This window comes from Pezoporus wallicus, unplaced genomic scaffold (assembly GCF_028554395.1).
Source record: "Pezoporus wallicus isolate ANWC-B61680 ecotype Strahan unplaced genomic scaffold, APGP_CSIRO_Pwel_v1 contig_8006, whole genome shotgun sequence".
Lineage (NCBI taxonomy): Eukaryota > Metazoa > Chordata > Aves > Psittaciformes > Psittacidae > Pezoporus > Pezoporus wallicus.
The window spans coordinates 1498946-1526822 of NW_026635487.1; the positions used below are offsets into that span (position 1 = coordinate 1498946).

The 27877-nt window shown below is 49.3% G+C and overlaps 1 protein-coding gene across 7 annotated transcripts in view; it reads left to right on the forward strand.

Annotated features, from left to right (window-relative positions):
- Window positions 1–27877, forward strand: part of SAMD11 (sterile alpha motif domain containing 11) — a 135426-nt gene that overhangs the window by 77505 nt on the left and 30044 nt on the right. For all 7 annotated transcript variants that reach the window (XM_057432257.1, XM_057432226.1, XM_057432240.1 and 4 more), the window contains 2 exons: window positions 10350–10474; window positions 24645–24737. In XM_057432257.1, the coding sequence (XP_057288240.1) occupies window positions 10350–10474; window positions 24645–24737 (218 nt within the window). The remainder of the gene's footprint in view (window positions 1–10349; window positions 10475–24644; window positions 24738–27877) is intronic.

A 27877-nucleotide genomic window follows, 5' to 3' on the forward strand; every position in this document is an offset into this window, starting at 1 on the left:
GAGCGGTCCTCTTGTGTAATGTGCCTTTTTCCTCTGGATAGGGAGGTTTCCATCCGCATAAAGAAGCAGCTGAGAGGATTCCTCAGCTCTTGGAACAGGTTATTTTACTCCCAGAGCACAGATTCGGTGTGGACAGGGTTCTGAGATGCAGGGTGGGCAGAGGCAAGGTCACACATCTCTTTCACTCTAAGCTGCCACTATTAACTGGGAGTGCGATAGGGTGATGCTCTGACAGCTCCTGTGCAGGAGGTCAGGCGAGGTAGATATAACAGTCCCCTTCTGGGGCTTAAAAATCAATGGATCTGTGATTAAATGGCCCACAGAGGCTGGACATTGCAGGTTAAGGGAGAAGGAGTGATATTGGTGGCATTTGATGTGGGAGCTGCAATCAGGTATTTCTCTTGCGGCAGCACAATGGCCAGCAATCTCCAGGTCATGTCCATCTTCCCAGGCCCTTTTAATGAGCCCCAGGTTTAGCAGCTCGTAACAGGGGGACAGAAGGTGGATTTTTATCAAGGGCTGGCCTGGAATCAGGAAGTTTCTTTGGAAATGGGTTATTGGTTTTGGTTTGGGTTTAAAAGAATGCTAAGAAACAGCCTTTGAGTGGTTATTTCACACCAGTCCTGACATGCCACACGTGTGCTGTGATGTAACGTTGTTTCTCAGAGCTGTAATGATGCAACAGTATTTATAGGCCAATCTGGGTTGTTCTTTTAATGGCTTCCATAAAAAGCTCATTATTCCCTTCCCACAGGCACTGATTTACATGCTTGTCCTGTCCCTGGGCATAGGCTTCAGTTTGGATAGCCCTGAGCAACACGCGCTGCCTGCCGGTTGCTAAACCATGCGATCGTTTAGGTTAGAAAAGACCTTTAAGATCATTGAGACCAACTGTTAACCCAGCACTGCCAAGGCCACCACTAACCCAGGTTTAGTTGAACTCCCTTCCCTGCCACTCTTTGGGCTCAGCCGTCCAGCTGCGACACTGGGCTGATCCTGACACCAGCAACGTGGGGAGGAGAGGGAAGAGGAGGTCAACAGAAATCACTTGTGTTTCTGCAGGCTCTGGAATGTTGTCACCTGTTGGAGCTGCAGAGGCTCTGTCATTCCCTGGGACTTGGCCTGGCTGGAAGGGGTGCATGTGGCGTATAGAAGGAAGTCACTGCAGATAGAACAGAGCCTGTGAATCTGGAGCCAAGGGGACCATTAGAATATACTCTTGTGTCTGGCCAGGCAGCGAGGAAGGAAAAGAAACCCCATGGGTGTCCTTGGGGTGATAGAAGGGGGTCTGTATGGAGGTACATGGGCACACATTGGTGCTGATCTCCACTTCCCTGGCTCAGTCAATGTCCTTGCATCTTTCCCCCTGCGAGCCTTGACATCTCTCCTATTGCATATTGGATTTGTTTTGCTTTATTGTAGGGAGGGGCAGAGGGTCAGGACAGGTTTATGGCAAGTGTATTGATCAGTAAAATTTAATATAACCCCTGCTCTTACTGTGTGCTCATCGAGGGGATGGGGGGCTGGTGAAACACATTTAAAAGGAGGTATTTTTCAGTTCTATTTCTTCCTATGCTATTTCCTGAGTCTCTTTTCTCTTCCAAACCTGGCATCACTCTTCTGTTTCACATCCCTTCAAAGATACAGACTTTGGACTGGTTTTCCTAGTTGGATTTGGTTGAAGCATTAGGAAAAGACTTCCCCAGTCTGTCAGTACTAGATTACACCATTTCCTCAGGTAACTGTCTTGCAGTTCTGGATTTGTACAGTTTTGTGTCTGCTGAGACTCTACTTCCTCTTTTTTATCTCAGATACATCCGGATTGCTGAAGTACCAGATTGCCTCTAGGCATCCAATGCCTCCCGCTTGCCCAGTTCCCCTCTGCATCCCCATGTGTATGGAGAACAGCAGCACAGGGTGGTTTAACTGATACACCAGTGAAGTCTGGGCAGGAAACGGGAGCAGAAAAGTAAGAGCTTGAGTTTCAAACTTGTGCTCAGTATCCTGGAGCAGCTTCTTTTGGGTGCTGCTGAGCGGTGCTGCTCTGCAGGTGAAACACCTCCTCTGCAGTGACCTGCACTTTTTAGTGCTGATGGCGAGCACTGAAAGGTTACAGGATGTGTTCTGCAGCTCAGAGCAGAGGCAGAGCCAAAACCCTGTCTGCCAGCAGGATGGACTATCTGAAAGGCACACACGGGGCTCGTTCTGGCTCACCCTGTGAGGAGGATGGGCCATGGCATCTGCAGTGAAGTTACTGTGCCTCTCTTCTCATTTTGTGGAGTGCTGCAGCAAGCAGGGAGGCAGCCACTATCGAAAACCATTTAAATTTGGACCCAATTTTCTCCTTCCCATCTCCCTCCTCCTCTTTGCAATTACTCTTTGCAGTCACTTTAAGCAGCGTGTTGGAATCGCCAGAGCCTGCGGGCGCCTGGCTGCCTCCTCGGGATGCAGAGACCCTGACACTGATTTATATTTTGGTTAATTGTCTCCATCCATTAGCCTCCTCATCCTTCTCCTTGTTAAAGATGCAGTTGCTGCTAATGTCTGTAAGTGAAACACATTTAAAACGCGTTGCTCCGGGTGTGAATCCAGCTTGGGTTAACAGCCAGGGGATCTCAAGGGTGGTCTGTCCCCATGTGGGAACCCTGCAGAGGCAGCCCAGGCATTTCTCTCTCTGCTTATCCTCAAGGAGCCAAGAGACTGGGGTGTCTTGTCCCATTTGTCTCGTCCCCTGTGTAAGTGTCAGCGTGCTGAAGTTGCTGGCAGCAGAGCCAGGATGGGAAGGTGGCTTTCAGATGTAAAGGACGAGTTTGCTGGGAGCGTTTGAGGCTGAGGTGACTGGAGTAAAGGGCTAACTCCTGGTCAGCAGCAGGACCAGGGGACAAGACAGGACCAGAAGGGGTCTTGGAGCAGTAGCTGCTGGGTTCAAACACTGAGTTGGAGCCTGATGGTACAGATGTGGCACAAAAAGAGATGCTTGTTCCATAAGTCAGGCACACAAGATTGCTGCATGTCTGGTTACCACGGCCTCCCTGAAAGGGCTTGCCCCCAATTCATTTATTCATCCCAAGGGATGGCCACACTTAGCAGATCTGATGGTTCAGTGGCAGTCCTTATGATAGACTTCTCCTTCCCTGGGCACAGGCTGGGGCTCATTCACTGCACTCAGTGACGTTGCTTGTGCAGTGTGTGCCAGGAATGACAGCACTGCTGGTTTAGCTGCTGTCTAGCAGGTGAGGCAATGGATTTCTGTGGCATCTTGACCCAAACCTTCTGTCTGGGTGACGTTTCCACCAGTTGGTGAGGCTGTCTCTGCTCTTGAGTGCCTCTTGTGTAAGCAACACAGCTATCAAATGACCACTGGTGGACCATTATACTGCCATTACAATGTCTCATCAGGACAACCAACACGGAGGGAAACAGAGGGCCAGTTAGTTCCATTAAGCATAGGCAGTACAGCAATCAAAGCACCCATGGAGAACATTAGCAACCTCTTTTTTGCACGCATTAGTTATTAGTACCTCTCATTGCTGCTTTGCAGGACAAGCTTCTTATATCAGAGCATTGGGATGTGATTGGGAATGTTAACTATCAAGTCTGATCTGTGTCTGAGGAGCACAGTTACCCATGATGTCAAGACTATACTTTCACAGTCCTGCACCAGTGTTCGTTGGGTTTTGGTGTGAGGTTTTAGGATGAGAAAGGCTTTGCTGTTGTTTTCCAGACCTGGCATGGAACCTGTAGGATATTCCTCCTGTGCTGGGTTTCCTTGTGGTTCTGTTGCCAGTGTAGCAGGTTAAGCAGTGGTTTCAGCAAAGCCCTCCAAGGTTAGGTGGCTGTTCTGTCAGAGAGCAGCTTTCATTTCACATTACAGCCAGGTAGAAGAGCCATTTGGACTTGGCCTTTAAAGCCTTGTGCTTGCTGCTTGCTGCTTGCTGCATGCATAGCCCGAGTTGTGTGCTAGTGAGCTGTCAGTTGCCTGTGGCTTAGGCAAACCCCTTATCACAGCTTTCCTGCATTCCTGGGAAACGGATCTGTTGCTTGTGTGCCCTCTCTTCATTAGGATTTGAAAGTTGCCCAAGCCATAATACTATCCAGCCACTTCTCCAACTGTTGCTTTTGGCAGCAAGGCAGAGCCTAGTGCTGGAGAGGGAATCCAGTTGGTTGGAAAGCAGCTTGCAGAAGCCTGGGATATTATTGTCAGTGGATAAAAATGGGCAAGGAAGAGGCAGGATAGATACACAGCATGTGTGGTGGGATGGGTACTTCTCCAGTGCTGTAAGGAGCACAGTAATAAACAAGCACTGACACATCACCATGGTCAGCTTTGCTCCCTGTGAAGGTTCATGATAAGGTCTGTGCCACAGGCAGCTGCTCTCTGAGCTGTGGAGTTGGCCTGGAGGGAAGTGCACACTGCTGTTGGGTGGCTCCTACCTTTCCCTTATTCTTAGTAGGAGGGGCGGCTTTGTGCAGATGGGATCTCACTGCTTCATCAGCAAACATCACGCACTTCTTTCCACACAAGAGCCTCAGTTTTACTCCTCTTCACAGCTACTAAATACAGTGTCACAAAAACAGGAGACTGGATTCAAACAGAGAATGAGCAACAGTGCATCAGCTGTAAGTGGAGTTCACTGAGTGTGTTTGGATGTAGGACAGGGAGAATTGTAGTGTTCTGGGCTGAGGTTGGATGTGTATTGGATTTAAAGTTCAGGCTCAAAAACCTTACAGTGCAGCCAGTTCCTCCGTAGAACCTTGCCCACCACAGGAGCAGAACTAACTGACAAAGGTCTTGTGATGAGCTTCCATCATCCTGAGCCAGCTGTGAGAAGAAAACTCTTGGGAGACTGTCCACAGCACTGAGTCACTTCCCAGCGTGAAGGCAAAGCCGGATGTGGCCAACCAGCCACATGTCCCTGGGCTCCCTGGCTGTAAGTCCTTCATTTCACTGCAAGAGCAAGCCTTGTCTCAGCACACTTTGGGACCATACCTGTGTTACTGAGGGTCCCCAAACCAGGAATTACCAAACCCCATGCAAAAGGCCCATTGCCATAGCAACCCGCAGCCCCACAGAGGGCTGTTTGTCTCCTCCTTGACCTTTCAGGAGATGTGTATCTTGCTCAAGCCCCCTTCTCTAATCCGGTTTTTAAGATATAATATTCTGCTACTGGAAGGGATCAGACCTTTAATCTGATTGTGTGTGCATGTGTCAGTGCGTGGATGGGCAGCACCTGCATTAGCAGGCACCCAGCCGCGGCTCAGGGACAAGACAAAGGAAAAGCGGAGCGGGACTGCCCAGCCAGGGCTGGGAGTGAGCTCCAGGGTGGAATTACTGCCTTCAGCACGCAGATGGAATCCTTTACACGGGAAGGACCCAGGGCTCCTTCCCACTGCGGTCATGGAAGAGCTGATGGAGACTTTGGAGGGGATGCTCTCACAGGCACTTTAGTTTCCCTTCCAGTGAGCATAGGAAACTGGGACCACAAGGATGATCAGGGGTCTGGAGCATCTCTCTTATGAGGAGAGACTGTGGGAGCTGGGCCTGGTTAGTCCAGAGAGGAGAAGGCTGGGAGGGGATCTCATCAATGCACGTCGATAGCTCAGAGGCAGGTACAGGGAGGATGGTGCCGAACTCTTTCCATTTGTGCCCAGCGAGAGGATGAGGAGCAGTGGCCATGAACTAAAGCACAAGAAGTGTCACCTCAACATGAGGAAGAATTTTATACCTTTGAGGGTGTCAGAACACTGGAACAGGCTGCCCAGGGGGCTTTGTGGAGTCTGTCTCTGGAGACATCCCAAACCTGCTATGGACATGTTCCTGTGCAACCTGTTCTGGGTGGCCCTGCCTTGGCAGGGGGTTGGATTGGATGATCTCCAGAGGTCCCTTCCAACACTGATGAGTCTGTGATTACTACATGTATGCTGGTAACCCCAAATGGTGCGTTGAGGATCTTGTCCCGAGGTCCTGCAAGCTGTATATTCCTTTTCCTGTTGTACTCCCTTTGAGGGAGGGTCTTCAATCCTGCATTGGCTCTGCCTGCTGCAGCCCTGAGCCCATGTTGTGCATGTGATTGCCTGTTGTGCATATGACAGGAATACTGTGGGCAAGTTAGGTGATGTGTAAACCAAGAGAAACATATAGCCTTTTCCCCAGGAGACTTGCTGTCATTTGAGAGCACTGTCCTGTGTTACAGAATCACAGACTCATCATGGAATGGTTTGGGTTGGAAGGGACCTTAAAGCTCATCCAGTTCCAACCCCTTCGCCATGGGCAGGGACACCTCTGGTTATCATAGACTCATAGAATGAGCTAGGTTGGAAAAGACGTTTAAGATCATCAAGTCCAACCATTAAAGCAAGTTGAAGGCACAGAATAACCTGTGCTGAGGGAGGGGGTCTTGTTTCCATGCTGTGGCAATCATTTGGGTTGTGTTCTGCGATGCTTGGCTCTGTGCATCAAGACCCAGTGTCTGTAGGGTGGCTGTGGTGGGTGCTGTGCTGGGCCTCATCTGCACAAGGTCTGCAGCCAAGAGTGAAAAACAAGGAATGGGATGAAGGAATTGGAGACCAGTTAAAGGGAATTGGAACATGGATGGAGGAGCTAAAACATGGGCATCTGGCGGCAAGAGGAGCTCCCTGCCCAGCTGTGGGCACTAATGGAGCACAGGTGTTCCTTGTTGCACATAATTGCAGGGGTTAGCTGGGTCACTGGGCTGTGCTACAGAGGGGAGCACATTGTGCAGTGCAGTTTGCCTTTGGAACCAGGTATGTGATGGGTTGAATTCAAATTGGCTGGGTTTTGTGGAGAAATAGGCTGTTTCCTGGGGGTTTTATGGCCTTTGGATGAGGCAGGGCTGAGGTGGATGTTTGCCTGTTTTGGGTTGTAGGGCTGGGATTGTGGTTTGGCTGGGATTGTGATTTGGCTGAGGTGGTTTATGGCTCTCCCCTGGTCTGTGTAGTGCTGTGTGTGTTGTGCTCTTCCAGGGCCAGGCAGCAGGAGACAGTGCGATTGCAGGGCTGGGAGTGCAGTGTAAGACAGTGAGTGTGCCAAAGCAGGTAATTCCTGAGAACTGCTGGTAGTTGGGCAGAGCCCTTTTTCCTGGCTAAAGCACTGGGTCATTGGTGGAGTGCCTGAAGCACCAAGTCTCGACTAAAGCCCAAACTTGACTGCCTTTATTAAATGGCACTGGGATGAAAGCAGCCTGTTGGACTAAATAAGTAATGCCCTATCCCTGACAGTGTTCAAGGCCAGGTTGGATGGGGCTTGGAGCAGCCTGCTCTAGTGGAAGGTGTCTGTGCCCATGGCAGGGGTTGGAATTGGGTGAGCTTTAAGGTTCCTTCCAATCCAAACTATTATGTGATTCAATGACTTTGCTTTATGGAGGTTCAGGAGGGTCTCTGGTACCAATTCTCCTTGTTCCCTACATTCCACAGGGAATGGGGAGGGGGCAGAGTTGTCACCTGCAGCCCCAAAACTGGTGTTTTCTTCTGTTCATCCAGCATGGTGGTGGAAAGTCCTTTGTGGTCAAAGCAGAGCCTTACACAGGTGTGTCCCTTGTTAGAGTCCATGCAGTGCTGATTGCATGAGCTGATGAGGGAGACTGATTGCAGCTGCATGGAGCTGTATCTGCTGGGGGCATCTTGGCCTACAGTGTGTTAAAACACGCTTAAAGTCTTCACCTGTGCAGAAAGATACCTCAGCTTTTCATAAGGAGCTCTGGTTGCCATTCACTCTCTTTTCCCATGCTAAGACTGAGCCCCAGCTATAAGTTACCTGCTGTTGTGCCACTTGTAGAACAAGCCCAGAACAAAAAGGCAGCCTCTGCTTCCAACCTCCCGTGCACTAAAAGGAACAGCTCCTGGAGCCAGTCTGATGTGTTAAAAGCTGTCTCAGCCTGTTTGCCTTATCTCTGGTCTTTTCTCCCCTTTCCTCTTAATGTCACCTTGGTGTTCAGTTTGCCTTCTGCAGAGGTATTCTAGCAAAGTCATGTTTTTCCTGCCTAATAGTGTGGGTAGGTTGAGTTGAAATTTGGAGCCTGTAGGGTATACCTGTCAGTCCCGTGCTGTCTGCTTGTGTGTGGAGTTAGGACTTGCTATCACACCTTTGCATACCATGATGATTTTGATCTTAAAGCTATGGAAAGTCTCCCAAAAACAGAAGATTGTTGGGAAAGAAAGATACTACTTCTGAGGTGTGGTAACGTTTCTCCTGGGTTTAGTTTTCAATGGACAGATCATACTGTTTGGACAATCAAGTCATGTTAAGGAGTTGCTATGGTCTTTTCCAGTGGTCCTTTCCAGAAGGAGAGGATAAAACAGTTCTTTCTGATGGCTCTCTTGCCGTGTTGATGTATCAGAGGTGCTTTGGGCTCGGATTGGGATGCAAGATGCTCTGCAAATGCAAAGAGGCAATTATCCCATTTTTCCTCTTCCTACTCCCTGCCTCTCTCCCTCTGCACTTCTGGCTCCTCTCCTCCGCCCTTTCCCCAGCGTTGTGCTGATGGCAGCGTTTATCTGCATTTGTCCTCTGTCCCTGACATCCAGTTATTGATTGGCATGATTAAAAAGAACTGATAATCACTTCACATTAATCCCATAAATGACTTAAGACACCCAAATATTTGCATAATGCATCTTAAAGGTGGCAGCTAAAAGAGGATAAGACCCAAAACTGCTTGGCACAGGAGAAATGGGCTTCCCACTCACCTGTGGGCTTGCTTAAGTAATTAGCCTTCTGCTTGCATAAGGAGGAATCTGAACTGGTTTAGCGGAGGAAGATGCACTGGGTGCTCAAAGGCTTTGGGAGCCCAGCATCCTATCTGCTGGCTGAGCCTGGGGGCGGGGGGAGCAGCGGGGAACAGAGAGTCTGTTTTTGTCTGCTGCATCTTGTGAAAATCTGGAGCCAGACGCCCGCTGAAAGTACCTCTGTCTAAAGACTTTCTGTCATAAACTTATCTGATTAGCAGGGAGCTAGACGACAGATTAGCCCCTGCTTCTGCACTAGGGCTGGGCTCGCTGGAGCATCTGAGCAGATCTGCTCCTGTTGCTAGTGCTGATAGCCCTGCTGGGGAGGAGGTACGGGGGGATAAGGGGGGGATATTTAAAGGAAGATCATAGCTAGGTGATTCTGCAGATAATGCACCCTCCGTGCTGTCCTGCCGGGCCCAGGTGAGGACCCTCTCCTCTGCACCAGGGAGCTGGTGTCATGTGCTGCGTGTCACAGCAGCACAGAGTGGGTGCTCTTGGCACGTGAGTAGAGGTTGGGAAGGAGCTGTGGCTGTGGGAGGGAGGGCACTGTTGCTGATGTGTGTGATTTTGTTCTCGGTGCCTCTGGTTCTCCTGGCTGTCAGCTTCCATTGAGGAAGAGGGGAGGGATTAAAATAGCCACGTTCAGCTTGGAGCCAGCACCTTGTGCTGAAAGGATGAGTGATTTAACATACAAACAAAAGGGAGCCATTCCAGCATTTCCATTGAGTGTCATGTGTATGTTTTAGCTTGTTCTTCAATGTTCGTGCATCATTTAGTCAACAGTATCGTACAAGTGGATAGCAGCTTCCAAGCAAAAGCATTTGCCAGGTGAACTGCACTACTTGCTACAGGGGATGGCTTTTTGCTTTCTCCTTCTCTGTAGAAAGGGATAAAAGACAAAACTAGCCAAAGCAGCAATTGGATGCAAGGACAGCATGATGCTGAACTGCTCTAATGCATTCTCTTTTCCCAGACGGAAGGGAGCATTATTCCAGGATCTGTTGAAGAGTTGGAAATCAGCTTTGTAAATAACTGTGTCCCCTCAGCTCTGAGCAGTGCTGATGTCCAGCTTCGTGGTGGGTTTTTCTCTTTAAAGCAGAACTAGTCTTCAAGTAACTAAAGTAGTCTTGTGCTCCAGCAGTGATGGAATGGAAAAAACTGACTTTGTTTTTAAGACTAAAAAGGGTGGCAACTGATAGAAAACTATCAGTTCTTTCAGTTCAAGTTTCCTATTAATTCTGGAATAGCTGTGCCAGTTCCTACACTTTGAGTTTTTCCATCTGAGATGTAAGTTCTGGCCCACGCAAGTTATATCTGGCAAAAGTGAAATCAGGAGCTCTGGCAGCTGCAGAGCCCTTGATGGGAAATGAGAGTGCTGTTTGGGAAGTGCTTTGCACTTAAGTCTCCGCTCCCCAAAACGAGAGGAGGTTACTTAGGAACCTGATGGGTAGGAGGGGGAGAACCTTGAGTGAAATACAGCTCTGCCAGAGGCAAACAAAAGGCTCTTGCGTGCGCGCACACATATGCTCATACACACAGAAATCAATTATGTGGTGGCAAATAGGATTGCCTTAACTTGGTGCTTTTCTGCTCTGTTGCAGCCGCGATAACGACCTTTCCACTATCATCTCCAACCTGCATCAGAGCCGTCAGCTCGTTATGCCAGAGACCCAGAGCCGCTGTGAATTCAAGAGAAACAGCATCGATGTTGGCTTAGGAGCAGCAGGTAAGCAGCTGGAGCAGGTCCTGCTGGCTCGGGTTTGTTGCCTTCCCTCCTCTCTTTCTCTCTTTCCTTTCTTCATTATTGCAGCAGTTGTTTTGTCTGTGCCTGTTTGTGTTACACTTCGGAGTGAGCTGTACGAAGGCTTCTTAATATTCTGGCTGAAGATGAACACTGAATGGATTTCGTGGCAATATTAAAAGTCCTTTTGAGATCTCAGCCCTGTGTTGTTCTCAAATCCAGGGCTCTGTGTTCAACTCCTGGCAAAGGAGCTTTGCGCCAGCGAAGAAGTGAAATGTCCCCGGGGTTGGTGTCAAGTGAAGCAGAAAGGCCTTGCAGAGAGCATGGCTTGATTTGTAATTTCATTAATCAGAGGTTCCCTGTGCTGCCTCTGTGCCTGCCAGCTCCTTTGTGAGCAGGATTGTTTGGTCTTATTGCTCTGCCTGGCTTTGCGGGGAGGCTCATCTGGTTTCAACTTAATGTGGTGAAACCAGAAATGCTCCTCTTGGGTTCTGCACTGTGCCTCTATGGATGTCAGTGCAGGAGCTATGGGCGAGGATGCTTTGGTGATAGATATGAGTCGGGCAACAAGTGAGGTAATAAACTAGAGAATTATTTATGATTATAAATAAAAGTTGGGGAAAAACTGGGAATTATGCTATTATGTGGTGCCTGTCCTTCCAAATCAGGATTGGCTCTCTCTGTATGTTAACGTAGGCCTTTCCTGGAAATCTTTTCTATATGTAGCTTTATGTATGTTTGTGGGTATCCTATTTTCTTGTAAGTCATTCTGCTGACTGTGTAACTAAACCCTGAATCTGAAGGGAACACCACATCTAACAGGTTTTGGGAATGACTTGGGAGGATATTCAGTAACCTGACAGGTATCCGGTTTGCCTTTTGTGTGAGGCCTGACCCCTTTCCAGAGAGGTTCCTCCTGCCTGCTGGAGTTTGTGCTGAGGTGACTGCTTTAACAGTCAAGTGTTCAGTCCCATATTCTTGTTGTGCTGACCTGGGGGATTTGGGGTGTGTCTGTAAAGCAGCCACAGGCTTTGCTTTCACAGCTGAATCTCCATGTTCTCTTCATTAACCAGCCTCCACAGCCCCTTTTCCTACACAGCTCTAAGAGCCCAACTGGCCAGAGGTAGGTTCTTCTGTATGATCCTGCTGGAGTCTGTGTCTCAGCTGACCCTCTCTGTTAAAATGGTTCTTAAAACGTTGTTTGCTTACAGAGAAACTGCTGGGCTTGACCAGTGTTGCTGAAGTTCTCTGAGATCCATTCCAGCAGTGTGGAGGGTGCTTTTCATTCACACCAGTGTTCAGCAGTAGAAAAGAGCAGGTGCAGAAGTCTTCATTCTTCTTTCTTAGTATTATTTGAGATTCTCTGGTTAGCTTCTTAACCATAGGAAATGATGAGAAATAGAAAACAGATTGGTGTGTCTAACAGGAATTGGCCAGCAAAAGAGTAGGTACGGGGATGATGAGAGCATTGGGTATCTAAAGGGAGAGGGGGCATTGTCACATCTCCACAGGGGCACTTTAACCCTGATTTCCCCCCGCCCCCATCTGGTAGCTGGCTCACTTTACATGTCTGTTGATTAAGGGAAGCCTCATCGGCCAAAGTCTATGCAGAACCTGCCAGCTCTGACTCTAGAGGTGTGCTGAGCTGGTACCTGTGTCACCACCTCTTGGACATGCGAGTCAAGGGAACAGAAGCAGAATGTGCTGGGATTTGTAGCTGATGCTGGTTACTGGGTTTATGTCTTGGTTCTGTTTCTTTCTACTAGCAGGGGTAGAAGGAGGGGATGGTAGAACTAATTTTAAGAGTTAGTGTTTAAGGGTTACTCTGCAATGTAGAGATTGAGCCGGCAAGAGGTTTGGGAGTGAGGTAGTGAAGCAAGACACCTCGATAAGAATAGCTGACAGCTTAACTCCTGTTTGAAGTGTCCCCTGATACGGCGCCTTTAAAGGAAATACAGAAAACCAACAGCAAAAATCTATCAAAATAAGGCAGAACTCTGCCTCAGCTGATGCTCCTCAGGCAGACCTGGACCTGGCAGCCCCGAACCGAGGCTTCTGCAGTGACAGCAGAAGGTGGTGGCCGAGAGGCGTGCGCTGATAAAATCTAATTGCCCTATTGATTGGCTTCGGAGCCACCGTCGGCCCTGGTGATGATTGAGATATTCTTAATGTTTGATGCATGTTAGCAGCATCTCTCTGCTTGGGGCACACTGGGGACCCGGAGGTATTACAGAGATCTCTTAATCATGGAGCAAACTTGAGTGTATTGCGTCTGCTTAGTGGCACTACGGATTTATTGCAATTGGCACTGAGGCATACAGGTTTCCTAAGGTCCTGGGGGTGGTGGTGGTGGTGTTGGGATTTGGGAAGAGCTGCCCTGTTTGTGACTCTGAATTCTGAACTGACTAAAGAAACCCATCTCCTTGGTTTAGGATTGTATCCATCTGTACCATCTCACGCTGTTGTTTCTTCTCTGGGTCAACTGTTGATGGCATCATGTCCTCAGAATAAGTACATTTCTGCTTTTTCTGCCTCTCTGTGACTGGGAGTGGAGGTTCTTGTGCTTGCGAAATAAAGAGCACTGGTTTCTATAGTCCCTGGGTCACCAAATGGTTCTGCAAATCTCAAATGTGTAAGAGTTGGTTGTTTCCAGCACAGATTGAAAGAGTACTAAGTTCTTGTGTTAGAGGATGTCGGGTAAAGGAAGGGCACTTGCCTGTCTGACATCTCTGTTGCTCTTCATTGATCAAAGTGCTGTCTAGGTCCTCATTTGAAGTCTAGGTCATATCTGCACTGGGCTTATATCCAGCTGCTGGGTTTAATCTCCTACTGCTCTAGCCAGTGTTTGGACTACATGTATTCATTAAACCTGGGGCAGGCTAATCCAGCTGCTGAGAGGTAAGGTTGGCTCTTGCCCACAGATAGTCCTTTTGTAGGGAAGAGAGGGGAGCTACTTCACCCAAGTGCTGGCCGTCTGCAGGACTGCAGAACCTACAGTGTGGTTTGGTTGGGAAGGGACCTTAAAGATCATCTAGTTCCAGCCCCCTGCCATGGACATGGAATATGTAGACCCTGCCTGGAAGAATAAGCTTTGGTGGTCTCAGAGCTCCCAGGCCAGTTTATGTAGGAAAGGTGAGTGATGTCTCCTCTCTTGACTGCAGGCTGGGTTTTCTGCTGCATCCTTCTCTTCAGGTGGTGTTCTGCAGTGGAAAACGCTGGCAAATGCTTTCCTTGGTGCTAATTAAATTGCAGTCACAATGGGGATATACTATGCCAAATGGAGGAAGAGAAGGAAAAGTGCGTTTAATGGGGTCTGTAGTTCCTTTGGAGCATAGAGAGGCAGCCTGCAGTGGTGAGATTCAGTAAGCAGCTTAATAACATCTGCAAAGGTAGAGCAAGTATGCTTCAGTGCCTCTGGGGGAGCACACACTGGGAGGTGATGAGCCTAATGAGGATGTAGAAGCCCTTTCCCGCTGGATCAGCTAAAGGAGAGGCAGCAGACAGGGTCCAGTATGGGCACTACCAGAGGGGCTTACCTTGGGAGCGGATGATGACACAAGGCGCTTTTAATCTGAACCGAGAGACACACACACACCCATAAAGATGAGCAGAGCCAGGGCTGCTTGATAAAGGCACAGGAGCAAAGCTGCTGGTTTGCACATCAAACAGGGATTTAGAACCCCTCTAAGCAGCTCATGGTGTGTCTGTAAACCAGGCCAATCTCCTCTATCCAGTTCGGCTGCATGGGATGGGGGGGACGGAGGAGGCTCTGCAGGGCTCATGGAGCAAATAGGGCTGTCTCCTGCCTGGTGTGTGTGTGCTTTGCACGCTGCTATAGGATCTGAACAAGCATTTTGCAATAGAGTCCTGGCCCCAAGGCTCTGAATCATTTCTCTCCTGCAAAAATCCTGTTAATTTCTCCTCTTTCTCTCCTCAAATACCCTCTGTTCTGCAGTGCCACATTTCATGACTTTCCAGTTGCAGTAGGACTATTTGCATGGATAGAAGTGGAGGAATCAGGCTCACTGATGCTAGAGGAAGGTGGGTAGATCTTCCCTCTCTTCCTTCTGTCCCTGGTGATTAGAGGGAGTTGGTTTGATGTCTGCATATTGTCTGAGAGGGCGCTTACTGGAGACATGGCAGAACACCATGTCTCGCTCCAAACAGCAAGCAGTTTGCTATGGTTCTGCATTTAATGGGTGTGGATTAAAGACCACTTCCCCAGTGATAAAAGGCTTCTTTGCTGGGGTGTGAGAAGCAGCACGAGGCCAGCTTTCCACTGTTGCAGAGCTCCCAGAGAGCCTGGGCTTTTCCTAGGGGTTGCCGCTCAGTGCGATGGAGATGACAAGCCCTGAGAGCTTTGGCCTTTGGTTTCCTCGGTGACCAGAACAGTTGCGTGTTAACCCGATTCCTATGGAAATCCCATCTGATGGGGAGAACAGGACATCTGTGTCCCTTAGAGGCCGTGCATTACGTGTTGCTTTTGGGGTGCTAAAAAGCAGTGTTCATCTACATGTCCCAAAAACATCATGGAAGAGCAATCTCTCTGTTCTCTCCGTGAGGTTATTTGTTCTGTATTAACACTCCTGTCTCATCTTCCCACTTGATGCTCTGTTGCCTAAACAAAGGAGAAATTTCAGGAGTGAACTGTAAACAGGTCCACATAAATTGGATCTGTTTGGAATTTGCATTGACAAGGCAGTACTTGTACCTCTCACACATGGATGCGGAGCTGATCAAAGCAGTTGTCTTTCTTTGGGCCTATCCCTGAAGCGTGTGTGCCCACCACAGAGGGCTTCCCAATGGCTTTGTGGAGACCTGGAGCTTTCATCTGCTGTGGAGGAGTTAATATTGGGAGTGAAAAAGAACTGGGATCGAGGATGTTATAGCTAATGGTTAGAGACAGAACCACGGCGAACGGCTGCTTGCTGAGCGTGTGGTAATGAGCTGGGTTGCAGACACGTTCTCATTTAACTAAGCCAAAGAGCAACAAAAAATTAAGCAGAAGCCTTTATTGAACTGCTGCCTTAAATTGAGCAGAAAATCGGCTCCAAATGGGCATCCAGGAGTTGTAAACCCAGGCACCTTGGTCTAGGTGTTTAACCATGAAGGACGCTTGCTCACTCAGCCAGCGTGAGGGTCTGGGTTCTGTCAGTGCCATTCATTCTCTTGTCTTGGATCTGGAGGACTGTCCTCTCTTCATGCTCTGTTTTAGGTTCATTTTTAGTTCTTCTGATGCCTTGTGGGAGTGGGAGGTAACCAGCATCCTGTTGTAATACAAATGGAGAGCTTGGGAGATGAAGGAAAAATGGGAAAGCCCAACATGGAAGCATTTCCTTTTACTGTGCCCTGCAACTGCGCTTGCAGCGTAGGTTAGTGCATGGGATCTTGCTGGTGTGAGTGTTAAGGTTTTATCCTTGGCTTTATCACTGCAGGAGGAGAAGGAGCCAAGGCAGTTTAGTGCCCTGTTGTTGGAGTTCAGTAAGCCTTGCTCTTGGCAGGGATTTGAAGCCTGCTTCTGGCAGGAGGGTGCTTGTAGGATGGCTCTGCAAGCACCTTTGGGAAGGTCAGGGATGTATTTCCAGGTGCATCTCCCTCCCTTTTGGGACCAGGCTCACTGTGGCAGCTGAGGTAGCTTGGTCTCCTCTGTGCCTTGCAGGGCAGGCTGACCATGAGCCCATCATCGCTCACTTCCAGTTGAATCAGCCACCAAGCTCATGGCCAGTACGTGTTGCGGGTTTGAAACCGCAATAAGCACTGACTGTTTCCTCCTTCCCTTGCAGCTCTGGGAAGAGCAAGCTTCTCCTGCTTCCAAAAATAACCTCTTCCCCACCCCCTGCTCCCACCTCCTTTCCCAGGTGCCTCGCAGCAGCCAGTAAAGAGCTGAACACAAATCACTGGTGCGGTGACATCTCACTGATGTTATACATAGAAACCCAGGGCAGATCGTAGCGTGACACCTGACTTGTCCACTCCTGCTTGCTGCTGTGGGTGGAAGCACAGGGAGAGGAGGCACAGAGTGAGTCACTGCCCCTGACCCTGCCCCAGAGCAAGCTGATGCTTCAGAGCCATGGTTTTGACCCTGTTCCTGCTCCAGTGCATGTGTGTGTCTTGGTGTCATCAGGTTTGGATGCTGTGGGTTTAGTTCTGCAAAGCTCAGCCTTCTGCTCTTGCTGTGCATCAAGGTAACACTCCCCAGAACATCTCCCCATAGCTGTATGCTTGGGAAGCCTGTGTTGTGGTTAGATTCCCAGGTAGCAGGTGTTTTCCAAAGAGATACTGGGAGATTTGTAGGAGGAGCAGCCAGAGGAGGTGTTAGAGGGAATACCAGGATGCTGGCACAAGCCACACACAGAAGATTCAGTGCCTAGAAGCCCACAGGGAATTGAGGGTGCTGTCCCAGGCACGTTGTTGCTCTGCTCCTTGTATCAAGCCATTAGCAGCGTGCCTGTGGCTCACAGCTTTGTGAGATGGAAGTGATGGAGATGTCCCACTGAAGAGAAAGGGATGCAGGGCTGTGTGTTGGGAGAGCAGTGTTACAGGAGACACGTGGAAACATTGACCCAGCCTTTTGGATCAATGGACTTGAGAGAGGTCCCCCCAGAAAACCAGACCTGACCCAGTTAGTGCTGTGCCTTTAGAGCCTCAGGGCAGGGGAACCTCCAGGCCAGTGTGTGACCCTGACTGTCTATTCTTGAAGCCCTGCCCACTCAGTCCCTGCTTACAGCACTGCTCCAACGTGTACCCTTGGGCAGACTGGGCTCATTTGGGTAAAAGGCAAAGCAGATGATAACCATTACTACAGTTACTGTAAAAGGCCATGTGTTGGCTTGGGGTTTTTCCTCTCCTGCTGTCTCTGCATACACAGGTAAGCCCAGGTTTCCCCCTTCCCTCTGCTAAGCACGTGTGATGGCTTGCTCTGGTTCTTAGCCCATTCAGTGCCAGCTGAGGAGATGGGTGGCTTGTGTATCAGTGGGGAGCAGGCTCATAAATTAAGCTGGGATCTGTCCTGTGATGCCCTCTCCCCAGATGCCAGCCTGTGGTTCAGAGCTGGTCAGGGTAGCAGGCAGTGCTGCTTGCTTTCCATCAGGCACGAGCAGCCTTGGGAGGGTTCGTCCTAGGATGGAGAGCTGGGGGTTGGGAGGACTTCATTAATGATATGCTGTGAGCAAGAAGAGGGTCACCTCCCTATTTCATTAATTTTTCAGCTCTGCACAACCGTTTTGTTCCCCATTCCTCCTCTTCCCTTTGCTCTTCTCCCTTTTCCCATTCTTTTCCTTGCATCTCTTTGGTCCTCAGACCCTTTTCTCTCCCTTCTTTATAGCATTCCTAATCCCCACCTCACATAGGCGCCCTTCTTGCTTTCCATTCCTCTTCCTGCCTTTATTTCCCTTGTCCTTCCTATTCTCCCTTCCCCACCCTCCCTCCATCTCCAGGCTCCTTGGGAAGAAGACTGTTTGAAGGCTTTCCACTCTGCTCTCAGCTGAGAGGCTCCTTCCCTCAAGCCAATCAATGGCAGCCTTTCAGCCCCAGTGGGGCTTGGCAAACATTAGATCAATAAGTTATTAGCACCATTCTGTCAGCTGTAATGTGGAGATTGATCGGGGCCGGGGCTCCTGCATGCTGCCTGGCACTTCCCCAGCCTGATAAAGATGACAGATTAAGGGAATAAGAAAAAGGAATTAAGGAGTCTGGCTGTCAAAGCTGTCACGGGCTGGAGGAGCGCTGGTGTTTTTCAGGGGCTGAAGGAGTGTAATCGGCCATTGAAATGGTGCTGAGGGTACGACACCACCAGCAGCTCTGCTGGAAAGCACTGCCTTCAGCATCCACTTCTCTAAAGAGATGGCAGGAGCTCTGTAGGAGCAGCCAGAGGAGGTGGAGCTGCTGTGCTGGTGGTGGAGGGAATACCAGGATGCTGGCACAAGCCACAAGCAGAAGATGCAGCACCTAGAAGCCCATAAAGGAAACGGGGGTGCTATCCCACGTTGCTGTACCCACCTTTTGGCATGATGGGGTGTTGTGTGGCATTGCCAGGACTGAAGGAGGTGTCTGTGTCAGAGGAATGATGCCAGTTCTCATAGCTTTGTATCACAACTATATAAACTGAAGCCAAATGACCTTTGCCTCAGAGGTTTGTGGTCCTTTTAAAGTCTGATCCTTGCTGGAACCATGCTTAAGTCTTCTGATTTAATAAGCTTCAACCTTCTGTCTTACTAGAACATGCTGCTTTCTAGAGCCACAGAGTGAGTCTCCAAAAGGCCTGGACTTCCAGCCCACCCTCCCAGCCTCAGTCTTTAAATGTCTTCTGGAAGCGAGTGGGGATTCACAAGTCTGCAATTGCTAAAATTCCTCTCTGCAGCATATCAAATGAATTCAGAGCTCTCTCATCCGCACTGTATCCTCTCCATGAGTGGTTTTTCATACTATGAATATTTACCACCTTTCTGTGGCTTGGTGCATGCTGTAAAAATGAATCTGGTGAGATGAAGGGATGTTGGTGCACCACCTCTAATAAACCTCCTCTTGATAAACAGGAGGATGACTCCAGCGTGGCCTCCATCTCTGTCTGTTTCACTCCTTGGGTGAGATACTGGACAGTCCTTGTAGGTGCTTAGCTCCAGCTGGGCAACCTGAGTGAGCACAAGGAGGTGGGAAGTAGCAGGATACTGTTTGCATGGTAGGAGGAAAGGCAGATGGCCTGGTAGGGAGAGCTGAGAAAGGGGATGCAGGCAGCTTCTCATGCCTGAGGAAGGATGGTTGATGTGTTGTACATTGGGAATCCTACTCAACTACTGTCTGGTTGTGTGCTTTCACAGCTTTCATATGCAATTAACTCATGTTTAGGAAGGGGTTAGTGAACTTGAAGTGTGATGCTTTGGGAACATTAGCAGATACCTTGGTACAGGCTAGGTTCAGACCCATTGCAGGAGGGCCCAGCTTGCTCTGCTGTTTGTACTCTTAGGAGTGGTACAGCAGCTAGCAAAGAGATGCTTCCTGCCCTGGAGAGCTTGCAATCTAAGTCTAAATGACAACCAACAAACAGATACAGATGTGACACAAAGGAATGACGAGATAACCCAGTGCAGTAGTTAAGGTTGGAAGCCTGCTGCCTGCCATGTCCCTAAAGCCATTAAGCTGACCTGCTGGGAGGAAGATGCTACCTTTATTTTGCAGCTCGTTCAACATCTCCTTTGCAGTGATCCAGCCGTATTTTCCCCCTTCCTTGCTAGAACTAACCCTGCCCCATGAGCTGCCATGCCTTTGTATTGTTCTAGCATCCCAAGTCCCCCAAGCCCATCGCTTCCCTTCCCCCAGCTTCCCCAATGATTATTTTTGTTTCCCATTCCCGTTGCCCTCAGTTAAATTATGGCCTGTTATTCCCATGACCTTGTGTTTCACTCTCCCTTTGTTCCATTGATCCCTGCTGGCAAGGGATGAGGCCGATGTGCAGCCAGATTCCACGCCGCCTCCTGCATGGCCCCTTTGTCAGAGCAGCTCTGGGCCTGCTGAGACTCAGCAAGCTGGTGCAGCCTCTCACAAAGACACAAGCCCATCATGGGGATGGAAGCCTTCAGGGTCCCCACAAACCTGTCACACTCGGCACAGGACCAGACGGAGCAGCAGGGCTGGAGCACCAGGCTTGTCTGAGCAGAGCAGCTCCTCTGGTGGTGGCCTGTGTGTGCCAAGGGAAAGGGAAGAGATGAATAAACGGGGATGCTGCCAAGACATTTCGGAGTGGTCGGTGGGAATTGTCATCTCCAGGGTTTCAAGTCTTATGGGGGGAGTTAAGAGCAACGGAGGATGTTTTTCTCCTGTTAAAATAATGTGAAAGAAGGTGGAAAAAGGACTTTCTTCTCATGAGATGTTGGCTGTCTGAGCCTGGGTGATCTCCCGTGTAAGTTGGCTCAGTTCTCTGTTTACTCGGAGACTTCTGGGTCCAAGAAGCTTTCATAGCAAAGGCAATGATATGGATAAGGAGCGTGAGATAGGTCTTGATCTCCTCCTGTTGTGCTGTAGCATAACACAGTGCAGAAAGTCTTGGCGCAGTCCCTCAGCTGTAACTGGGATCCTCTTCTATCGTCCACCCATTTAACAACATTCTGTGTCCACCTCATGTTTGTTCATCTCCCTTCTCCAGGAGAAACTCGGGAGGACATGGGCTCAGTTCTCACCCTGCCATCGATGCAGTGTGTGTCCTTGGTGCATCTCTGCTGCACATTCCCTTGTGAAGAGTGGAGATCAAGTCCCTTTGGGGGAACCTAAGGATAACTTTTCTAATCTTCCCAGCTGATTTAGGCTTCCAAGTGCTCTCTTCCAAGCTGCTAATGAAGATGGGAGGCTGAGGATTAGCAGCAGTGCAGGAGTACAAAGCACTGTTACCTCCAGGTGATGTGTCTACCCATGGCCTCTGATCAGTGTGTCTCAGGCCCAAGGAGGGCTGTGATCAGATCACCCCACATTTCCCTGGCTTCTGTAGAAGCTCATGTTATGGTCCCATACCTGCATCCTTTCTCTTTATGGTTGCAAAGCCATTGGATTATGCTTATATATGGGGCCAGAAGTCCTCCTCCAGCTGACCTTTCCTGTAGTGTCTCTATTCATGTTTCCCATTAGAAGTGCAGCAGGTGAGTGCTGGACTTCTCCTCCTATGAAAAAGGGGGAAAAAATCCACTTGGATTTCTCAGTCTTTAGGGAAAATAATGGACTTTATTTCCAGAAAGCTCTTTGGATCACTTCCTGTACTAGACTGGGCTGGCAGGAGCCTTGATGTAATGCAGGATGTAGGGACCTGCATAGGAGACAAGGAAGGGATGGTTGTGTGGCACTGGTGACAGTGATCAGTATGCTTGGGGCTTCCTCTAGCACTTCTTACTTGCATTATTGCCTGGCTTAGCTTCATAATGTTACAGTTCTACTGATAATGTGTTTCATTTTCAGCTTTATTTGGCTTCCTTTCAACTGAAATGCTTTGTGGAAGGCAGGAGGAAAGAGGCAAAACCAGGGATTTGGGGAACAAAACAGGAGGAAGAACCAAGCCAACCCCCCCAGCCATCCCTCCCATTCTCTGAGGTGGAGTGTTGCCTTTTGGTGGTGCATGGGCTGAGCAAACAGCTATCTGCTGGCTCTGTGGTCGATGAGTGGCAATGTACTCTAAATGCACAACCTGTCTCTGTGAGGGTGGTAAGGCATCCAGGAGCTCTGCTGCCAGCTCATTTGCAAAACATATTTGGTTTTGCTGCTGCTGCTGCAAAGTCAGGGGGAGATGGACTGTGGATGCTTCTAACCCGATGCCTTCAACCACCATCCTGGTTCTTTGTGTGAGGGCAAAGAACGGTTAGATGAACTGCACGTGGGTGTAAGGGGATGAATTTAGAACACAGGGTCCTGTAAAGGGCATCTGTTTACTGTGTGATGTGCCAAAGCTGTGCATATGGTTTATGTTGTAAAGAGGAAAGGATTGCTGCTGTAATATGAATACATTGTCATTTAGGTTGTGATCTGTGAGTTTAGTAAGTAACTAATGAAAATACAACCTGCCTTTTCTCTGCTTTGCAGCTAAGGGGGGTCTGACTCCTCGCACTGGCATTCAGAAGGTTGTTATTCAGTCTCGTGCTGTCTGCTGCTGCAGTAAATTTGGGGTGCATTGTTAGATCTTTGTGCCTCCATCCCGGCTACTGGTGATAATTACTCCCTTTTTCTTGCTTACTCTGTATCTCGGTGATTTAGTACCCACACTGCTGGGGACAGAGGCAGCCTCTGACACGTCCCAGGGCTTTGCCTTAAATAATGGGAATTAAAAAGAGGAAAATGCTCATTCTGTGATGACTGCCATGAAAACAGCTTGGGGGGGGGAACCCACATACAGACTCGGTGTGTGGGATCTGGTGCTTTGGTGCAGTGTGGGCCTGAGATGCTGGAAGGAAAACACTGCAGGTCATCCTGGAGATGAATGCACTAACATGGGATCTCTGCAAAGTTCAGCTCTCAACTGCAAGACATCCAAGAGCTCTCCCCAAGGCACAGTGTGGATGCAGGCTGTTCGCGGGGCTGCAAGTGGCTGTTCTGGAGATGGGTGGGCACAGCTCTGATGGAGACGGTGCTGCTTCAGAGCTACTGTGTGATCTCAGTCTTCCCCTGCCCAAGTGCAGCTGGTTGGGAGCGAGGTGGGACTTGCAGCCTGTCCTGCTGACGTGCCTGGGAATAGCAGGGCATGGTGCTAGTCGGAGCGAGTCTGCTGGCAGATGGGCACACGGGGGTGGGAGTGGAATAGCGAGAGAGAAGGAGTGATAGGAGGGTAATGAGGTGCCTTGGCAGAGTTGTGAAACCAAGGAATCTGCACTGCTCGTATTCTGACTGCTGTCACATGGAGCTGGTGCTGCTGTCACAGCTCCTCCATGGAGCCTCTCCTGCCTGAAGGATATCAAAACAAGCCCTGTTGGGTTTTGCTGCCTCCTGGCCAGGCTGGGAGGGGCGAGCAGAGCAATGGGACTTGTGTTGTTTCAAAGCCACAAATCCCGGATGAGAACCCTCCCGAGGAGGATGTGTGTGATCCTGGCCTCCAGCACTGAGGGTTTGCAGCACCAGCCTGGCATTTCCAGGAAAATCAGCATGAAGAATGAAGCTTTCCAAGGGGAGGGAGCTTGTGACTCTCTCTGTGCTGTGTGGCCAGGTACTTCCTAGCTTTGATGCTGGCTTGGCAAGCTCATAGGGACTGTGGCTTTGGAGAAGGTATTTATAGGGTAAACTGAGGCAGGAGCTGACTCAGTACCTGGGATATGAAGTGCTGAGAAAACCGAAGTGCTGTCACTGCCTGGCTCCTTCCTTTCCCGTCTTCTTCCTATTGCCACTGTTCTGTTGTATTTGGTTATGGACAGTTTCAAGCTTCCGCGGTTGCCTCTGAGCATCAGTTCTGTTAACAGGGTCATGGCAAGATACAGTCGGAGGCATCTTGTGCTCTTTAGAACCTCGAAATGCCACTTGGAACTTTGCAGGCTCCCAGGATTGCTCTTTGGATGGAGGCAGTGCCTGGCAAGCTCTGCCCTCGGCACTGTGGCAGCCACAGAGCTGTGCTCTGGAGCTCCTTGCGCAATCCAATGCCAAGGCAGCAACCTGGGCTTGCTTGGCTCAATCCAGAGTAACTGGAGTGATTCTGAGGATGAGGGACAGCTGCTTGGCTTCAGACGTCCCCTGGCACAGCAGTAATCCTGTTGTTGCAAACGGGACCGAGGGGGTTTGTAACCTTCCTTACCCACCACACTTGGGGTGAGTGGCAGGAGCTTTGCCTGCGTGTTGGCTCGCAGGCACATCAACGTGTGCTCCCTCAAAGCTCATGGTGCTTGTTTGTGAGATGGGGCTTTTCCCTCCCCCTCTTCTTAAGATGCTGCATCTTTAACGAGCCCTTGATAGATGAGAATTTGATGCTTGCAGTGACAAACAGGCTCTTCCTTCCTGCCCATATGCAACATCATGCTTTCAGTTTCCCCAGCCTTATGGGAGGATATTGATTTTAAATCTGTTCGGGGACGCTGTAATTGTATATTAGATATTTTGTGTTGGGTTTGTGAGGCTGCAGTAATGCAAAAGGCTTGAGTGTTTCCGTACAATCTAGAGGGGGAAGATTGCTAAGGACCTTGAGGTTTTGAAGGAGGAGGAGGAGGAAAGGGGGGGGGGGGGGGAGAGAGATTGAGAGAGAGCGAGCGAGAGAGAGACAGATACATACTGTGGTAGGAAGATTCAGAGATCTGTTGTGCTTTTTTCCCTGTGTTGTTTTTTTCCTCCCCTTCCTCTCCCCCAGTTGCTTTGCATCAGGGCATGAAAGGAGTGGAAGCACCAGGGGGACAAAAGGCACCAGAGCAAATGATGAAACTCAGTAAGGAAATCAACTGGATTCGGAATTTATAGCTTTCGAGCGTTGCATTGATCAGGGTGTGAATAGTCATTATGTGCTTTTGGGCTGCGTGATTAGGAAAGCAGATCAAGGCTCTCAGGATGATGATTTTTCTTACTTTCTATTCCCCCCCCTTGCTTATAATACCTGTGTGTGTGTCTGTGTGTGTGTGAGAGAGAGAGAGAAAAGCAAAATACCAAAGTCTCTCTGCTTGCTCCTGCAAAGTACAACCTTATCTGATGCTCAGGTTTCTCATCTCTCTTCTAGATGAGATTTTAGGCAAGAGAAGAGTATGTTCTCCCAACAGCAGCAGTGAGTGTCCTTTAGAAAGCAAGAAAGCCAGAAGTGAGTCCCCAAAGGGTAAGTGCTGCTTTTCCATCCCCCCATCCCCTTCCCCTTTCTTCTCCTTTCCTAAGAGTGGAACTTAATTGAAATTAAGGAGGGAGGGGAGGGAGGCTTGCAAAGAGGCTGTGGGGTGGGAGCTGTGAGTGTCTGGCACCGAGGGTGCATGAAGGAGGCTACCAGTGCTCTGTGCTTTCTTTATCTCATCGGAGGGAGGCTTGCAGTGCGAGAAAGGGATTGCCTCTTCATTAGAATAATTGCTTTATGATTAAAAACAAGCACGTTGCAGCCTTTGAGGTGGATTTTTCGGGGTATTTCTACTTTTCAGGCAGAGTAGCTTGGTTACATGTGTTAATAGAAAAAGAGACACACAGGCTTATCGTGCTGGCATCTGTTCCTTTAAAGGGGGAAAAAAGAAGCCTAGCAGGGAGAATAGGGCTGCCTTTTGTATGCATTTATGGCACTGTTCCTATAGAGATGGAATCTGCAGAAGGTTTCTCTTTTTTACAGCTTCTTTTATTATTATTATTATGGAATCTCTTGATTTGTCTGAAGGTTCTTTGCTAGAAATACGGGGGTTTAAACTTTCTTTACGCCTGGCAAAGTGCGGTGGGTAATGGAGCCTGCAGCTAATGAGTTTGGCTCAAGGTTGTGTAAATGAGGTTTTGCAGGCCCTTCACTTCAAGGCTTTGTTGTTAAGTTCAACCTAATTAGCTGTCAGGAATACCCAGCTCCGTCACTCTGCCTGTCCTGTGCTCTTAGGCTGCTAAAATCCCCTAAAAAACAAAGCAGAGTAGAAGCTAAATCCTGGGTTTGATGGGTTTGGAGTGCAGCAGCTGAGGCTCTTCAAGGTGGATATTCCCAAATCCAGGGAATCAGTTTGTCCTGAAGCCTTCTTAAGCTACTTACGTTATGCAATATATGTGTTGCATATTGTATATGGAAGTATTGTATATATAAGTGTTGCATAATGTATATTGTTTCTTCTTGACTCCGTGTCCCCAGATTGTGATCCGAAAGGCAGCATCTCTGGAAGGATGTTGAATTCTAGTGTCACTTAGTATAACATTGCTAATACTGCCGAAGAACGTACTAAATCTCTTCTTTCATGTAACCCTCTCCTGCCTGGTAACTCTGTAATGCAAGTAGGAATCTGTTAGCTTTTTACTGGGCTTTTCTGAAAGGTGCAAAGAGGATTCCTATAGACTGCTACTCTGTACCCGTTTTCCTTGATTTCTTTATCTGCCCTATTCTTGTTATCCCTGTTTCTAGTAGATGTGCAGGTAACTTTCCAGCAGGATGCTTCTATAGATCCTGAAATGCTTTTGTTCTACAGGGGCATGAGGCTCCTGTAACCCACTTGAAACACCTGCTGTCATCTTTGCTGTTTCTGCTGAGTATGTATCCTTGGTAATCCCAAGACATGCACGCTTAGGAAGGGAACCCAGGGAGTAGCAACCTGTGTGGTCTGGCTGAGAATGGGCTAAACTGGAGTCAAGCCATCTGGAACCAAACTATTGCATTTGGATTCCCCCTCATAAAGTGGCTGAACTTGCACGAATTGACGGGTTTGCCATGGGAGCAGCAGGGTCAGAGGATCTCATTCCATTTCTCCTCTGGCCTTCCCACCATTTTTGCTCACTTGAGTGGGTTGAGCAGCCCTTGGCTTTGCACTCTGCACTCCTCCTTTAGCTCTGAATGACTCAGGGATTCCCCCAATTCATTAACAGAGGGGTTCCTTGGAAGCCCTGCATAAAGAAACTTCTCTTTTCTACACCCACTTGTTTCTCTGAAAGCCTTCCCTGCCCTTTGAAAGGGTTTGAGACAGTGGAAATTCTGAGCTGGGCCTTTCTCTGCTCCCCCATGTTACCTGTTTATTGTATCAGGTCATTGGGGAACCCCTGTTCTCTCCACTGTGGCAGCCATTTGAAGCCTAGGCTGTTCTGATGCTGGAATAGCATCAGAATAGAAAGAGAGACTTTCATGCTTTGGGGGCCTTTACCTACCCAGTCCCTGCTGTGAAAATGGGCTCAAAGAGAGGGCTATAGCCACTGATTCTGTGTCTTAAGCCCCAGACTCTGAGAGCACCTTGCAGCTGAGAACTCCCAGACTTCCTATCCCACCAGCAGGCAGGCAGTGTTCCTTGGCATGGGTACCATGGAGGACTGGGAGGAAACAGTCCCTCTTTTCCCAGCTCTGCAGTAAGGAGCTGGCTGGAAATGGAAGGATCAGGGTTTGTGACAACCTGTTTTCAAACAGGATGGACCCTAGTGGCTAATTATCTGGAATTTGGGAACTGCTGCTCTGGAGCAGTGCTGTAAAGTGTGAGATTGTGCTAGAGCCCCAGGCTTGGCTGAGACCCAGATGCTGTGAGTGCAGTTTGTCATACAGGAATGGGAAGGGAAACGAGGACTAGGCTCCTCTGGTCCGAGCCAGGTCTGCAGCAGCTCCCTGGGATGCACCCTTCCTTCTTCCCCAGCCGGGTGCTGTGCCTGGTGTGGGTGCTGCTCCTCCACCATCACTCTCTTGGGGTGATGCACATCTCGAGGTGGGGACTGCCCTCTCCCCATTGCAGCTACATTGTCTCCAAACCAGCCCTTTGAAGAGGAGAAGTGACCCCGCATCTCGTGCTGCTGTGGCTGCGCCTGGGCAGGCAGGGAGAAGGGAGGCAAGTAAATCACTCCTCCTCTCCGACTGAGTGCAAAAACACCTGTAGGGCTTGAAACCCTTCCAGCAGGGAAGCAGTAACCTTCCCTTCCCCCTCCCCAGTGCTCGCAGTGTGCGCACCAGAGATCAAAAGAGAGCCCTATCTCAGTGGAAACAGGGCTGCGCCAGCGCTGCTGTCAAACAGAGCAGAACGTTCTCGTGTCTAATATGGAAATGTGAGCATATCAGAGGCTCGGCTGAGGGCTGTGCTGGCAGGTCACAGAGGAAGCTCTCTCCCTGGGAGACAATCCCCCAAGTAGAACCCTCGCTCCTGCGGCAGCAGCGTGTCTGAAGATGCGCATCTCTGATACTTGGAGACATGAAATAGAACTGAACGATGGCAGAAAGGGAAAACCCAGGAAGAGGGGTTTGGATCCTCTTTGAACTGCTGGCAAATAAATGGGGTAGAAGGCTCCTGGTTTGGGAAGACTGGAAAACAAACTGGACTAAGT